Source organism: Apodemus sylvaticus, chromosome 3 (genome assembly GCF_947179515.1).
Source record: "Apodemus sylvaticus chromosome 3, mApoSyl1.1, whole genome shotgun sequence".
Taxonomy (NCBI): Eukaryota; Metazoa; Chordata; class Mammalia; order Rodentia; family Muridae; genus Apodemus; species Apodemus sylvaticus.
The window spans coordinates 47,140,422-47,155,335 of record NC_067474.1 but is presented as its reverse complement, the minus strand read 5'-3'; the positions used below and the strand labels follow the sequence as shown (position 1 = coordinate 47,155,335).

General features: G+C 39.6%; 1 protein-coding gene across 4 annotated transcripts in view; it reads right to left on the bottom strand.

Annotated features, from left to right (window-relative positions):
- The window catches only part of Rngtt (RNA guanylyltransferase and 5'-phosphatase), a 228,913-nt gene that overhangs the window by 65,159 nt on the left and 148,840 nt on the right, over positions 1-14,914 (bottom strand). For all 4 annotated transcript variants that reach the window (XM_052176203.1, XM_052176206.1, XM_052176204.1 and 1 more), the window contains one exon: positions 9,391-9,457. In XM_052176203.1, coding sequence (XP_052032163.1) covers positions 9,391-9,457 — 67 coding nt within the window. The remainder of the gene's footprint in view (positions 1-9,390; positions 9,458-14,914) is intronic.

Genomic DNA, 14,914 nt, shown 5'->3' with positions numbered 1-14,914 from the left:
ATAAATTGTTCTAGGAAACAAAACAGAATAGCGGGTATGAAATGAAGCAATGGTATCACACAGGCTGGCAGTCGAACTGCTACACAGGATGAGGTAGAAGGCTTACAAATTCAACACCAGCTTAGGTTACACCTCAGGCTGAGGATAGGTAATTCAGTGGAGGAAGGGGGAGGAAAAGTATACCATGTAAACTACAACTGAAATGTAAATGCTAGTGCATAGTTAGCTGTAAGTATCAAGATAGATAAAATTAATCTAGATATCAGGTAATGATACACCTAATTCCAACCAGTCAGACTTCTAGAAGACTTAAAAAAATAAAACTAAATCAAAACATGCTTTTAATTAAAATTAGCACACACCTTTAATCCCAGCACTCAGGAAGAAGAGGAGAAGACAATGGCAGGTTTCTGTAATTTTTGAGGCCAGTCCAATCTACAGTGAGACCCTATCTCAAAAACCTTTAAATTGTTTATTTTTAAATTTTCATTTTGGTTTCTTCACACAGTAGTAGTAGTTCAAAAACTGATGGCAATCCTTTTGCTTCAACTTCCAAGTACTGGCTGGCTTTTCCCTTTCAATTCCAAGACGGCATAGAATTGTATAATAAACTATAACCCCAAGTTAAGTACAGTTCAATGCATTTAGAAACTTAAATAACCCATGATTAAATTTAATGCAGTTTTAGTTTTAAGCATAAGTCTGTTCCATGATTGTAGAAAACAATAGCTTAAGATTCAGAAAACAATTCTTTTTTATTCCACGTCGTAAATCACTAGAAAATGATCAATGTTTTATTTAATTCACTATATTTTATATAAACATGTTTAAAATCAAAGTCCTTAATAGATACTTCCTCCAAAACTATTTTTGGTTAATAGAGATAGGAAAATACATTTTCATACACATAATTAAAAGCATCTTAAAAATGAAGTATTAAGAAAAACACATGGTATCAACCAACATATTTTAAAAGTCTGATCAATATGGTCTTAAGAAAAGCAATGCACTCTCCATTTTTAAAAGGTTATATGTGCTATCTATGGCAGAGAACACATCATCAATACATTTAGTGTAATGGGAGAAAACATAACAAAATGCTGGTATTTTCAGAAGTCAGCACAGACTTAGACAAGAAATTAACCTTAAATTTCAAGGATCAGCTCAAGCATTTGGCCTATTTGTATTATTTCCAATGAGCTCCTACATATGTAATTAGATACGATGTAATAAGTTATAACCAAGGAATCATGAAAGGCCTTAAATGATTGTAAGGTTAAGAAATCGTTCCATAGTGAATGAGAGAACTTCAAAGAATAAGATAACCTAAAATAATGAATTTTTTATTTCAGTCAAGTCAATTAATCAGGCACAGAGAGCAGAGAAAGGTGTCCTCCATCACACACCCTGTTAACCAAGACCTAGATAAGAAAGTTATTTATGTTAATGAACCAGGTGTATCCTCACACATATAATAATGCTTTCAGAGACCACAGCTAACTCACATGCACACATGCTTGCTCTCTCTGTCTCTCTTCCCCATCCATCCTCCCCCTACTGATTTTCCAAGCACATATGGGATGCAGGGAATGGAAGAGAAGGAGAAGCGGAGAGAAGAAAAAAGGAAAGGTGAGTGGAGAGAAACTAGGCTGCCAGCAATGTTCCTAGTGAACACAGCAAGCTTTCTGGCTCTGCTGCTAAATTCCATGAGTGAGACAGTGTTGTAGAAACACTGAAAAAAAAAAAAAGGAAAAATATCTGAATGCTTATCATTCCCCAAGGAATCAGGAAACACAATTGATAATGTTAATGACAGACTTTGAAGTGTTTTAAGATAAATTACTGTAGGTACTGTAGGTAAGAGGTGCAGATACCATGCAAAACAAGCTTGACCATCACCAAATTCCCCCAATCACTAAGTCAGACACAAAAAAGATGAAAGACACACTTGTGTTCACAGTGGATGCCAAGGCCAACTAGCAACAGATCAAACAGGCTATGAAGAAATTCTATGATACTGATGTGGCCAAAGTCAATACCTTGATAAAGCCTAATGCAGAAAAGAGGTGTATGTTCAGATGGCTCCTGATTATGATGCCCTGGGTGTTGCCAACAAAATTGGGATCATCCAAACTGAGTACAGCTGGCTAATTCTAATATACATTTTTTCATCATTAAAAAATAATGTTGATGTTATGATTAATTACCTCTATTAAAAGTAGGAATATCCTGTTCAAGCTAAATGAAAAAAACTGGCTTTTTTTTTTCAAAGTACAAAACTATATCATGTATGCAGAAAGAAAGAAATTGAAGTACAACTTTCAGGTAAGCAGCAGAAAATAACTCCTGAGCCAAGAAACAAACATTGAAAAAATTTCAGAAAACTAAACCACAAACTCCCACCACCAAATTGAACATACTGTAAGGACTAAAGTTATATTTTAATTACTGTGCTTAAGAGATCTATGAAACAAAAATGCCTCTAACCTGTAAACCCCATTTGCCCAAGAATAGGTAACTTCCTGGGCTGTTGTTCATAAAAGATAACAAGCCACTAAGGCAGGTTGCCCCAGCTGCACAGACTGTACGTGATCACAAGTAGGCGGAAGGAAAATAGGCAGCAAGTAAGTCCAGATATATGTCTGCCTCTGCCTGAACAAAGGCAAAGAGTGCAAAGTCTTGTGGGTATTGCCTTTATGAGCACGGGTCTAAGGTAACACACAGCCATTCTCTGAGAATCCTGGGATGGATCTGGCTAAGTGTTCATTGGGACATTATTTTTAAGTAAAGCATGCTTTAAATCTGGTTCAAGATCTGTGATAGTGGTCTTATTTTTACTCAATGGACTTAACGCTTTTCTGGAGGCCCCCAGTGAGATCAGACCACCATCCATGCAAATTCTAAAACAGGATCTTCCCTACAAACTACAGTGCTGAAGGGCCAGCCACCTCAGGAGGCGCGCATCTTCACATGTCCCAAGACTCCTCGCAGTGCTTTTGTTCTCCTTGACTACCAGAGCAAACTGCAGTGCTGAGAAAAGCAGCAGCCATCTCTGGAGGCCTCCCCAATAAGTCACAGTCTGGTTATGGGCTGTGGGATCCCAATCTGGGATGTGGATGGGTTTAACAGAACCTGAATACATTCTGGCTCAGGTCAAGGAGCAAGATGTCACCTACCTGGTTCTAGTTGTTTAGAAGGCTTTGTCTGTCTGTCTGTCTGCATGCCTGCCTGCCTGCCTGCCTGCCTGTGTTTTCTGGTATGTCTGTAAGTTTTGTTGCCCAATCTTGGTAGCCAAGATAAATATGGATCAGGGACAGTTGAATATATGAATGATGGTGATTACATGTTTTGTTTCTGACTGGTCTCCTTTGCGTATGTGGGCTTTTCTGGGTTCTGTACAACTGGTTTTGTTTTTGCTATCTCTGCCACCACCAGACACCAGACACCAGACACCAGACACCAACACTAAAGCCGCCTCCCAAAGCTACTCTGATAGCCAGGGCTAAAAATTTATCTCTGCGCTTTCTGGTCACTGGATTCAGTTTAGCAGGACTCTAATGTCTTTTGGGTGTAGGTAATATTAAAGTTGTATTATGCTGTTCTACATTACTGAAAAGCTAGCTCTGGAGTTAGACTATGGCCCTCCCTTCTCTAGACCCAAGCATACTTATTTAAAAGCATTTTCCTCCTTGTCCTGTGTCAGGCAAGCCATCTGATTCTGTGATGAGGAAAAGACAAAAAAGAAAAACAGACAGAAATTGGACTACTGGTTTCATTTACTGCCTAATACCTTTGCTAAGACATAAACCATATCTCAAGATTTGTAAGACTATCATGAGAACTTTCTGTACTTCAAGATTTGAAAGTTTATTGAGTATGGCTAAAATTGCAGCAAAAAAGTTAACTTAAAACTTGTAACACAGGGTGTTTGTTGAAAATTAAGAATCTATACATAAAGATGCTAAGGGAGTCATGTGTAGTGACACCCTTTTGGGATATAAGCAACATGTGGCTTGCTTTATCTGCTGTCCCCAGCCAGGATGGAAGCAGCCACATGGCTGGCAGCCATCTTTGCTAGAGCTGGAGAGGGTGAATGTCAGGAGACTTGACCACCGTCTTGATGGAAGATATCCAGGTCTCCAAGATATTTTGAACTAGTATGGATTGTTATATAATTCCTGTTCTGAAAACAAAGTCATAAAAAATGAGGTTTATGAAAGATAACATTTAAAACAGTGCCTTCTTTAATTATGAATTAAAGCTGCATCTCCATTTATATACAAGGAAGTACCTTGTGCTGGTAGCCTAACGTTATAACACAGTCACCCAGTTGTTAAAGTCATAAAGGGGTCATGAAGAGCAGCTGAGACTTTGCATTGTATCTCAGGGCTGAAGTTTCTAAAAAGAGCCCAGGAGAGGGACCCCAGCAGTTTTGGAAATGCTTGTGCCAAATGATGACTACCAGAAACAACAGCCATAATAAAATGGAGCCAGATGGAGCATAGAAGACAGGCTGTAAGCACTGCCAAAGCTGGGGCAGGAGAGCTGACCTAAGCCCCTTGAGGAAGTCCAGGGACTATGAATGAATACCAGATATTGAGCGCTGAATTGTTTGCATTGCTGAAATTTTAGTTTTGCTTTACTGTGGTTATACCCTGTCTCTTCCTACTTGAAGTAAAATAGGGTACTTTAAAAAGGGTACTTTATTTTCGATATTTCAGGAGCCTATGGCTTAGTTTTTAAACTTCTTTAAAAAGAAATATAAATTTAAAAAACTGGATTTTTTTAAAGATCAGTTTTTAAAGTATTTAAATTTATTAGGCTAGGGGACATTTATAAAATGTTTTATATTATGATATCTTTATTAATATGTAATCTTTAAATAGATAAGATAGATTAGATAAGATAGATAGATAGATAGATAGATAGATAGATAGATAGATAGATAGATAGATAGATAGATAGATAGGAAAGATTGTGGCTACTGCTATAATCACCAAACACCAGAAACTAGGATGCAGCAAGATAATTGCCTAAGCAGTCTGGGAATGAGCCCACAGAATGTCCCTTCTTACCTGAAGTCTCTTCAGGCTTGCAGAGACTGATGTGCAGATGTAGGTCTAACCACCTTGTCTTTGATAACCTTGTTAAGCTTTAGATATTTTGATAAACTGAGTCATACAAGAAACTGTAATATTCTGAAATGGTACACTAGAAAAGCACCAGGAAAGTAGTTACCAGTTTCCTTATGGACTGTGTGATTTAAAGATTAATTTTTATACTAAAAGAGCTTCAATTCCAAAAATATTATAAGGTTCAAACTTAACAGAGATAAAGCTGTAAAATCCTAATCTTATAAAAGCTACTAACTTGTTATAAACTTTTAAAAATGGTTAAGACATGGAATCTAAGAAGAGGCATGCTCAGTTCAAATGTAATTAATTACAGGAAGAACCTTTTGCCTCCTAACGCTCAAGGTTCTCAAGGTGGCACCTAACACAAGTAAACTTAATAGATGGTCCCCAAATTCCTCAGAGATCTGATGACTATGGTATTTTAAATGTTAACTTAAAAAGCATCCCATTATATGAGAACTTAGAAGGAACTCTAAGGTCTCCAAATACAATGGGACACCCACTGTCCCACTGGGGTTGTAGTAAGAGTAATCACTGAGAGAAACTTCCCTATGTCTTGACTGTCGCCAGGGCTCTGCACAAGGCTGTGAACACTGTTGGGCACTCTACTCTGCTTGGTCAAACAGAAGTCAGCCTCTCAGGTTCATCTACAGGAAAATCTCTTGGACCTGGGTCTGGTAGCCAAAGGCTAATGCTGCTCTGTGTGGCTCAAGATCAAATGCTGTCCCATATGACAGATGAATACTGACTATTGCCACCAATTAAGTCATTAAGACCACATGAGCCCATGGCAAACAACTAGGTAGTGGGTAAAATGTCTCTCTCATTTTAATTTACACATAGGCCATTTGGATTATACTTCCTACTATAATTTATTCTTCTCAAATCTCTGATGGTGTTTAAGGCAAGGGAAATGTACATTCATCAGTTTAACAGCAGCAGGCAATCAGCTCCTTCCTAGAGGATGCTACTACCTTGAAGTTCATTTCATATGTAAAAATCAGCCCTGGCCTTTTCCTGAAGTTACTAGAACTTCTACTGAGACAGGTAGGCAGGTTTGCCTTGCTAGAAGACTTTATATTAAAGACTAAACAAGTTTCAGATTTTTTTGTTTTTGTTTTTTTACTATTCCTTTATTTAAAAGAATTTGCTCTGCAATGACTGTTCTCAATAATAACTACTTGTGTTTCTGGTAAATGACTAGATGAGATGAAAAGGTTTTACGTTTATGTAAGCTCTGAGGATCTCAGAGAGTGTTATAAGGTGTGTAGAAGTCTGAGGATGAGAAAGTGTAAGTCATTTCTGAGAGTCTAGGAAAATGTTTTAAGGTATGTAATACAAGTTGTAGAAGTATAAGGAAGAGATTTAAGTAATAAAGAATGTTTGAGATTTCCTCCCTCTTCTTTATGCTATTGTTATATTAAGATTTCGAAGTGTCAGAGTTTTAGCATTCATTGATCAGGGGAGGTCTGGTAAACTGTTAAAGCACTACTACCATCAATCACGAGCTCAAGATTTCAGTTTCCCCTTTGTTATCTTCAAAATATAAACTTACAAGTGCTTCTCATCAGGCTAAAAACACCTCTGTCCAATACATACATATCCAACTCTCTGGACACATAAAAGAATTTTCATTCTTTTTAAATCAGGACAAAGCTTTTGCTGTGACTCAAACACCTATTAGCTTCTTTTTCCACACTGTGAATTTTAGTATAGGTTACAAACAGTGGTAATGCTAATATAGCTAAGACAGTTTTATCTCTTTTTGTAAATTGTCAGCTTCAGGGAGTTGAGGAAGACATACAAGTTGGAATGCCCTCTCATAGGTCAAATGGACAGCAGAGAAGCACAGCCTAAGTTTCCTACCCTCCCTACCTGCCTGTTCCTGAGGGTGTGGCTATGCAACTGCCCCTTCCTGGGACACCTCCCTCCTCCAACTACAGGGACTATGGGCCTGAAAGTTCCAAATGTAAGATTTTTCCTTTACGTTCCTAAAATGTAACTTCTGTGCCCACTTGCATCTGCCTCAGCAGATTCCCATCAGACACCATCCAGAAAACAGCTGCTGACTACAAACTGTTCCAAATGGTCGCCAGGATGGACGCCTGCCCCCGACTGACAAAAGCAGGATGAACAGAGCCTGTGGAAGTGTGGAACTAACATAATTTGAAGCCATTCTCTGGTAATTCCTCAGTACAGACCTGACCAGCATCCATCACCCTGGCCAGTATTTAATAAAGCTTGCTTCAAATTTGGCTCAAAATCTGTGGTAGTGATCTTATTCTTGACTGGTGGGATTAACAAGACCTCTTACAAAACATTAACAGAAAGTTACAATAACAAAGAAAAAGAAAAGGTTTAAATCTTGCCTTTCATTACTGCCTTGATAATTTTTTTTCCCATTTCCCTCCCTCTCTGGTGTGTATTTAATGTGTATGTGGGGCAGGGGAGATACACATACATTCAAATATCTAAGTATGCTTCCATATGTGCCACAGCACGCATATAAAGGTCGGGGACAACCCTGTTGTGAGGCTTCAACTTCCACACATGGTGTCTTTGTTTGTGTGCTCTGCCTCTCCTCTCAGCATATGAGCACTGGACTACAGACACGATGTAGCACACCCAGCTTTATGGTCAAACTCATGCCCCTCACACTCACACAGGAAGTGCCTTACCTAATGTGCCATCTCCCAGTCCTATTTTTTCTCTCATTTCTTACAACAATGCTAACTAGAATTAATCAGCTCTTAAAAAAGTATTTCATTGTTTGTGTGACAGGTACCCACAAAGGCCAGAAGAGATAGGTGGATGTGCTGGAACTATAGTTACAGCTAGTTATGAGCTGTCCAAGTGCTAGGAACCAAACTCTAGTCCTCTGTATTCTCCCAAGCCCATTTGATCAATTCTTAACTAATATTACTATGGAAACAATTTTGACAAAAGACTAAATATTCCTTTTAAGATATAAAGATGGCCAAGGATATCTGCTCTAACCATTACTGTTCAGCTTGGCGTTATAGACTACAGTCAGAACAATAAAGAAACTGCAGTGAAATGCACCCAGATCAGACAAGGATAGCCTTTTTCAGTGGATCACATAATTATGTAAAGAAATGCTATAAAATCCACAAAAATCACTACTAGAACCAATAATTGAGTATAATACTACAGAATTCAAAGTCACCATATTTAAAATCAGCTTTTTGCACATTAGCAATAAACATTCAGAAACTGAAACAAACATACTTGTAACAAAAATATGAAATACAGATGGTCATGCATTGTAAAACTGTGTAAGACCACCAAAACAAGAAAATATACTGAGAGGCATTAAAGCTGGATTAAATAGAGAGATTCATCCTTGCCTGGTGAACTAAATGACCCTCTATTATTTAAATCTAACTACCTCCCTTCCTCTCCTGGGAACCAAATCCAGTATTTCATATCACAATATTGTTAAAATTTCAATTTTACTGAAATCTATAGATTCAACATAATCCCAAACAGAATCCAAATAAGCCCTTTTATATAGATTGATATAATACAGGATACCCTTCTATCCAAGAGAAAAGAAAGCACATATTCCCACTGAAAAACTACATGCAAATAGTAACAGTAGTGCCTAGCATATACAAGCCACTTGGTTCAATTTCTAACATGATCACAGAAAGAAAAGTAGTAATTGAAAGTGCAAGAGTATAGATGAATTTCAAAATAATCATGCTAAGTGAAAGATAGGAACATAAGAGAATGGGATGAAATGTGTGATTCCACTCACATAAATACTAAAGTATATAAATTCCTCTACAATATAAGTTACTTTAGTAGTTTCTAGGAGACAAGATTCAAAAACAAGAGCAGAAAGAAAAATGTTCTAAACGATCCTGAATGTTTTTTCAAGTGATATATTTCATTATCTTAATAATTTTTACATAAGTACATATGCTAGCTTTTATCAAACTAGATGACTAATTACAGTATGCATCTGTAAATCATTCCCCAATAAAGGAGAGCACATATCCTAAAAACACTGTTGAAAGTCAACTCTAGAATGAGCAGAGTTTTAAACACTGGGTCTAAAATTGCTTAACAACTTTTGCAGCAGCCATTAACAAAATCCATCCATGAAATTATTCCTTCATATTCACCACATCTTTGATGACACTGGTGGTTTTACTAAGTTTTTACTAAACAGAGGGATACAAATAAGTAAACATCAAAGAAAAACACCCAGAAAAATGAACAATCATACCTTGATTTGAGCAAAGGGTCTTTCATAACCTCCAACATAGAGAAGACCAACATTCTGTGGAAGCAACCTACAAGGTGGGAAAAGAATAAAATAAAAAAAAACTTATTTATACAGTATGCTGCCTTTAACACAAGAATGCATAATAATAGAAAGTGAGGAAACTAGAGTGATAAATTCATCAGTAAAGTGTTTGCTGCACAAGCATGAAAACCTGAGGAGGATCCCCAAGATCCATGTGAACGAGCCAGGTGTGGTGGCAGCAGCTCGTAATTCAAGCACCAGGAGGCATGGGCAGGATCACCTAGTCTAACTGCTACATTTTGGGCCAAGAAAGAGAACATCTAAAAAACAAGGTGGGTAGCATCTATGAATTAATATCCAAGGTTGATCTCCCTAGACAGACAGACAGACAGACAGACAGACAGACAGACACACACACACACACACACAGGGAGGGAGGAAGGGAGAGAGGGAAGGAGGGAGGGAGGGAGGGAGGGATTTCTCTAATAGATAACTATGAAACACGATCACACAATTATTGTCTTCCATACAGTAAGATAGTAACACGAAAGTAATACTACTGCCAAGAAAAAGGGGGTGGGGTAAAATGTCAGAATGGGGCTGGGTGTACCTCAGGCAGACAGGGTATTTGCCTAGCATGCATGAAGCCAGTACAACATAAAACTGGGTGTGTTTTCACAGGCTTGTAATCCTAACATTCATGAGATGAAAGCAGGAAAATCAAAGGTTTACAGTCAACTTCCGATACACAGAAAGTTCAAGGCTAGCTTCGATTACCTGCTTCTACATCTCAAAAAACTTAACAACCAACAATAATTCTGATAAAATTACTAGTGTCTCTGGAAATGAGATGATTAATATTATACTAAAAAAATTATGAAGATTTAATTGAAGAACTAGTAAAAGCATGCCCACAACCATGTATTAAGGATGATAATGAGCTTAATTCCATCCTAAAATTTTACCAAATATGTGACTTAAATACTAACAAAAGGTTGGCTTTGACCTATGGTATAATAAAATGTCTGTAACTGGACAGCAGTTGGGTAAGGCCCTGATATAGAGACCTCGGTTAAGGTGTGCGTACACAGGAGCTGCGGACTGAGTAAGGAGTGAAAGCCAGTCTAACATGGTTTCATTCCCTAAATCAGCCTTTCTTTTCTTCCTATTCAGATCTCTAGAACATCCATTATGTCATTTTGTTTTGTTTTTGTTTTCACCTAAAAAAAAAAAAAAAACAATTATATGTGTATGGATATCTTGCCTGCATATATGTCTGGTGTACCACATGCATGCCTAGTGTCCAAAGAGGCCAAAAGAGGGCCTCTGATTGGTCAGATCTTGAGTTCTGAACTTGAGACACAGAGATGGTTAGCAAAGACTCCTAGTAATGGGGGTCAGGGGCCTGACCCAGGCATCTTCTGAAAGCAGGTAAGGCTTAAAGTGGAGGGACAGGGACACCAACCCAGCCACAAACTCTTCAGCCTGCAGAGTGTTCTGGGACTGGAGCCTAGCATAAACTGTCATCAGAGAGAACAGCCAGATCCATCCAGCAACTAATGGGAGCAGATACAGAGTCAGTCCCACAGCCAACATTAGGCAGAGCTCCCGAGTCCTGTTGAGGAGGTGTAGGAAGGACCTGAAGAAGCAGGAAGGTTAGGAACACTCCAAGAACATGGCCTGCAGAGTCAACTGACCTGACTCACAGGGACTCGCAGAGACCATAGAGCCTGCGGGAGTCTGACCTAGGTCTTCTGAAACACGTTATGGCTGGATAGCTATGTGTTCTTGTGGGATCCCTAAACAGTGAGAGCACGGCCCTAACAGTGGGAGCAGGGGCTGTCTCTGACCCACTTGCCTGCTGCTGGGAGCCTGTCCCTCCTACTGGGTAGTCTCGTCCAGCCTTGATATGCCTGGTCTTATTGTTGCTTGTCATGCCGTGTTTGGTGTCCCTGAGAGACTTGCTCTTTTCTGAAGGAAGGCCAAGTAGAGGGAATAGACATGGGGAAGAGAGGGGAAGGCTCGGGGGAGGGGAAACTGCGGTCAGGATGTAATATACAAAAAAAAAAATAATAATTTTTTTAAAAAGATGGTTTTAAGTTCCCACATAGGTGTTGAAAAATCAAATCCGAGCCTTCTAGAAAATCAGCCAGTGTTATTTACCCCTGAACTATCTCTGCAGCCCCTTGTTTTCCTTTCTTAAGACACACTTACCTGCAGTCCCAGCCCAAGAGGGCTTCTAACTGGTGGTCGCTACCTAAGCCTCCCAAGTACTGGAATTATGGTTCTATGTCACTCAGCGGTTTCTCATTCTTAATTACACAAAACTCCAAGTGGGTTTTGTTTGTGGCACTAGGGCTTGACCTTACAGCGTCATACATAAAGTCCTCTATATACAGCTATACTCACAATCCACATCAAAACACTATGGATGAACAAATACTGCCTTTAGAACTTTGGAATGATTAAAAAGTAATTAGAAAAGTGGAGTAAGCTATGGGACATAAATACTAACCACAGTATTTCTCATTCTTCTATATTTTTCCTAAAAGACATGTAAAGAAATGGATATAACTTCAGTTTTAGCATTAATATTTGAGGGTAAAGCCTGTATTATCTCTATGTACAGACAATTTTAAGAGTCTACACAATGTTAAAAGCTTTCTTATGACAGGTCACTGTAGTGAGCCACCCTTTGTTCTTCTCTGTTACAAGATGGCGCTGGCCACATGCTACTCCCTGGTAGTAAATCACTGGAACACATGCGCAGTGTGCTGCATTCCTTATCTCACTTACATGCTAATGAAGAACTCACTGAGTTCACCTATGAGAATATGGCTGGTTATCTCCCGGGGCAAATGAGGCTAGCAAGGGTACTTAAGGTGAGGCTGGGAGAGAGCCCGGGGCCGCCAATACAAGAATAAACTTAAGTCAAGGTTTCCGGAATAAACCATTACAGGAAGAAACTCCTTGTGTCGCATAATCTTTGCTGGCGAAGGTGGACGTGACAGGTTACAGACCTCAAATGAGCTGCACGGTAACTATGCATTCTACCGCATGAATCTGAGAACAGACCACTATAGCGAACAAGTGCAGACTCCAGGAAGCCACTGGAACCTTTTCAGTGTATCATAGGGCATAATCACAGACCATGAGAATATTCAAGATTTTAACAATCTCCATTCTGTGGTGTTTAGCTATAGGGATCTCACTTCATATGCCAGGCTGCCTTTCCCTCCAAGGGTGCTAGGATTACAGGTGCACTAGCATGACACCTGGCATAACATCTCTTTACTAGTCAAGTCACAACTTCAAATACAATAACTTTTCTGAAACTGGAACGTTTTTGATACTTGTGTAGTCTTTAGCTGTCATTGGAGGGAGATGTAGGATGTTTGTGTGATTCTTCTCCATTGGCATGGACTACCTAATGAGATTAAGGGAATGCCAGGGTGGGAGGACAGGATGGGTGGGTGCGGCGGGCGAAGGGATAGGGGTTTTCCAAAGGGGAGACATGGAAAGGGGAAAGCATTAGAAATGTAAATAAAGAAAATGAAAGAAAGAGAGAGAGAGAGAGAGAGAGAGAGAGAGAGAGAGAGAGAGAGAGAGAGAGAGAGAAAAGAAAAGAAAAGAAAAGAAAAGAAAAGAAAAGAAAAGAAAAGAAAAGAAAAGAAAAGAAAAGAAAAGAAAAGAAAAGAAAAGAAAAGAAAAGAAAAGAGGATAGAAGAAAGGTAAGGGAAAGGGGAAAGGAGGAGAAAGGGGGAAGGGGAAAGGGGGAAGGAGGAGGGGAGGGGGAGGGGGGAAGGGAGGGGGAGGGAAGGGGAGGGGAGAGGAGGAGAGGGGGAGGGGAGGGGGAAGGAGGGGAGGGGGAGGGGGAAGGGGGGGAGGGAAAGGGAGGGGAGAAGAGGAGGAGGAGGAGGGGAGGGGAAGTGGAGGGGGGGAGGGGAGGGGAGGGGAGGGGAGGGGAGAAGAGGAGGAGGAGGGGAGGGGAAGTGGAGGGGGGGGAGGGGAGGGGAGGGGAGGGGAGGGGAGGGGAGGGGAGGGGAGGGGAGGGGAGGGGAGGGGAGGGGAGGGGAGGGGTGAGGGGAGGAGAGGGGAGGGGGAGGGGAGGGGAGGGGAGGAGAGGAGAGGGGAGGAGAGGGGAGGAGAGAGGGAGGAGAGGAGAGGAGAGGAGAGGAGAGGAGAGGAGAGGAGAGGAGAGGAGAGGAGAGGAGAGGAGAGGAGAGGAGAGGAGAGGAAAGATGAAACAGGGCAGAGTTTTTGATGTCCTTTAAACACTGTCTGCTCCTATAGCCTACATAGCAAATAAAACACATTAATAGAACATACTAACAGCAGGCATACACAAATCTGAATTAAACTGATTTAGTCCAGTTCTTCTCTCCTCTTAGAATGTAAATGACAATATGTCAGTAATATACTATAAGGGGCACAACTAAGGGCATCAGCTTACTGGAGTCAAATACAAAGCGAAGCTATATGCTATATCTCCAAACCTCAATAACAAAATGAGAAAATCTTAGCAATGTTTTAACAGCTAAGAAATTCAACCATGAAAACCTTGAACCATTGCTGGTAGCAGCTATATATAGTAGTAGTAATTAAAAAAAATGTTCACAGAAAACTTGATAAAACCCCTTGAAAAGTAAAATAAATCACTGTCCATACAAATAGACACTAGGAAAGGAAGAGAATAAAAGCTGGCTGACATGTAAAAGTCAGCATGCCTCTAACTGCCATGCACATGCATCTCTGGAAGTTTGCCGATATACTATTAAGCGTGCACCTCTAATTCCTTTAATTTGCTTTCTAAAAACTACATTTCCTCAGCATTTTCTTAAATGTTACCAGTTAGACTTTATCTCCAACTTTTAAAAGCATCTATTATTCCTTAGCATATATCTTATTATCTTCAGTGGAACAGGGTTTTGCTGTTGTTTAAGACAAGGCCTCAGTGCTTTGGCTGACCTGAAACCTCACAGGGATGCATCTGCCTCTACCTCTGCCTCTGCCTCCTGAGTGCTGAAATTAAGATACATGACATCATGACTGGCTTCATTTGTATAGTTTTTATAATAACTTAAACTAAGAGTAAGATATAAGATAACACTTTGGGAATAGGAATTTTCATTTTTAAAGTGAAATACTTTTTTAAATTATTCTCCTTTAAAAGATTGTTTTGCTAAATTGTATACACAATTATTGCCAAGTAACAAGTAGCATTTGCCATGACAGAGTGCATGTACTTTATTACAGAAATCACATAATTCCAATTGCCACAAGAAGGCACTAATCAGCGCTGAAGACATACTTTAAGACAGAAATTCTGGCTCATTTAAAACTACAAAGCTGTTCCGCCCTTATGTTAAGTGAACATCACCATGATTTTTATAAACTACTAATGGCCCTTAAAGTACTGGTTCCTAACCAGATGCTTGGGAGTATGGCTAGCTATCGAGCAGGAATCAAGAACAGTGACACACAGGAAGTAGTGTTAGATGAG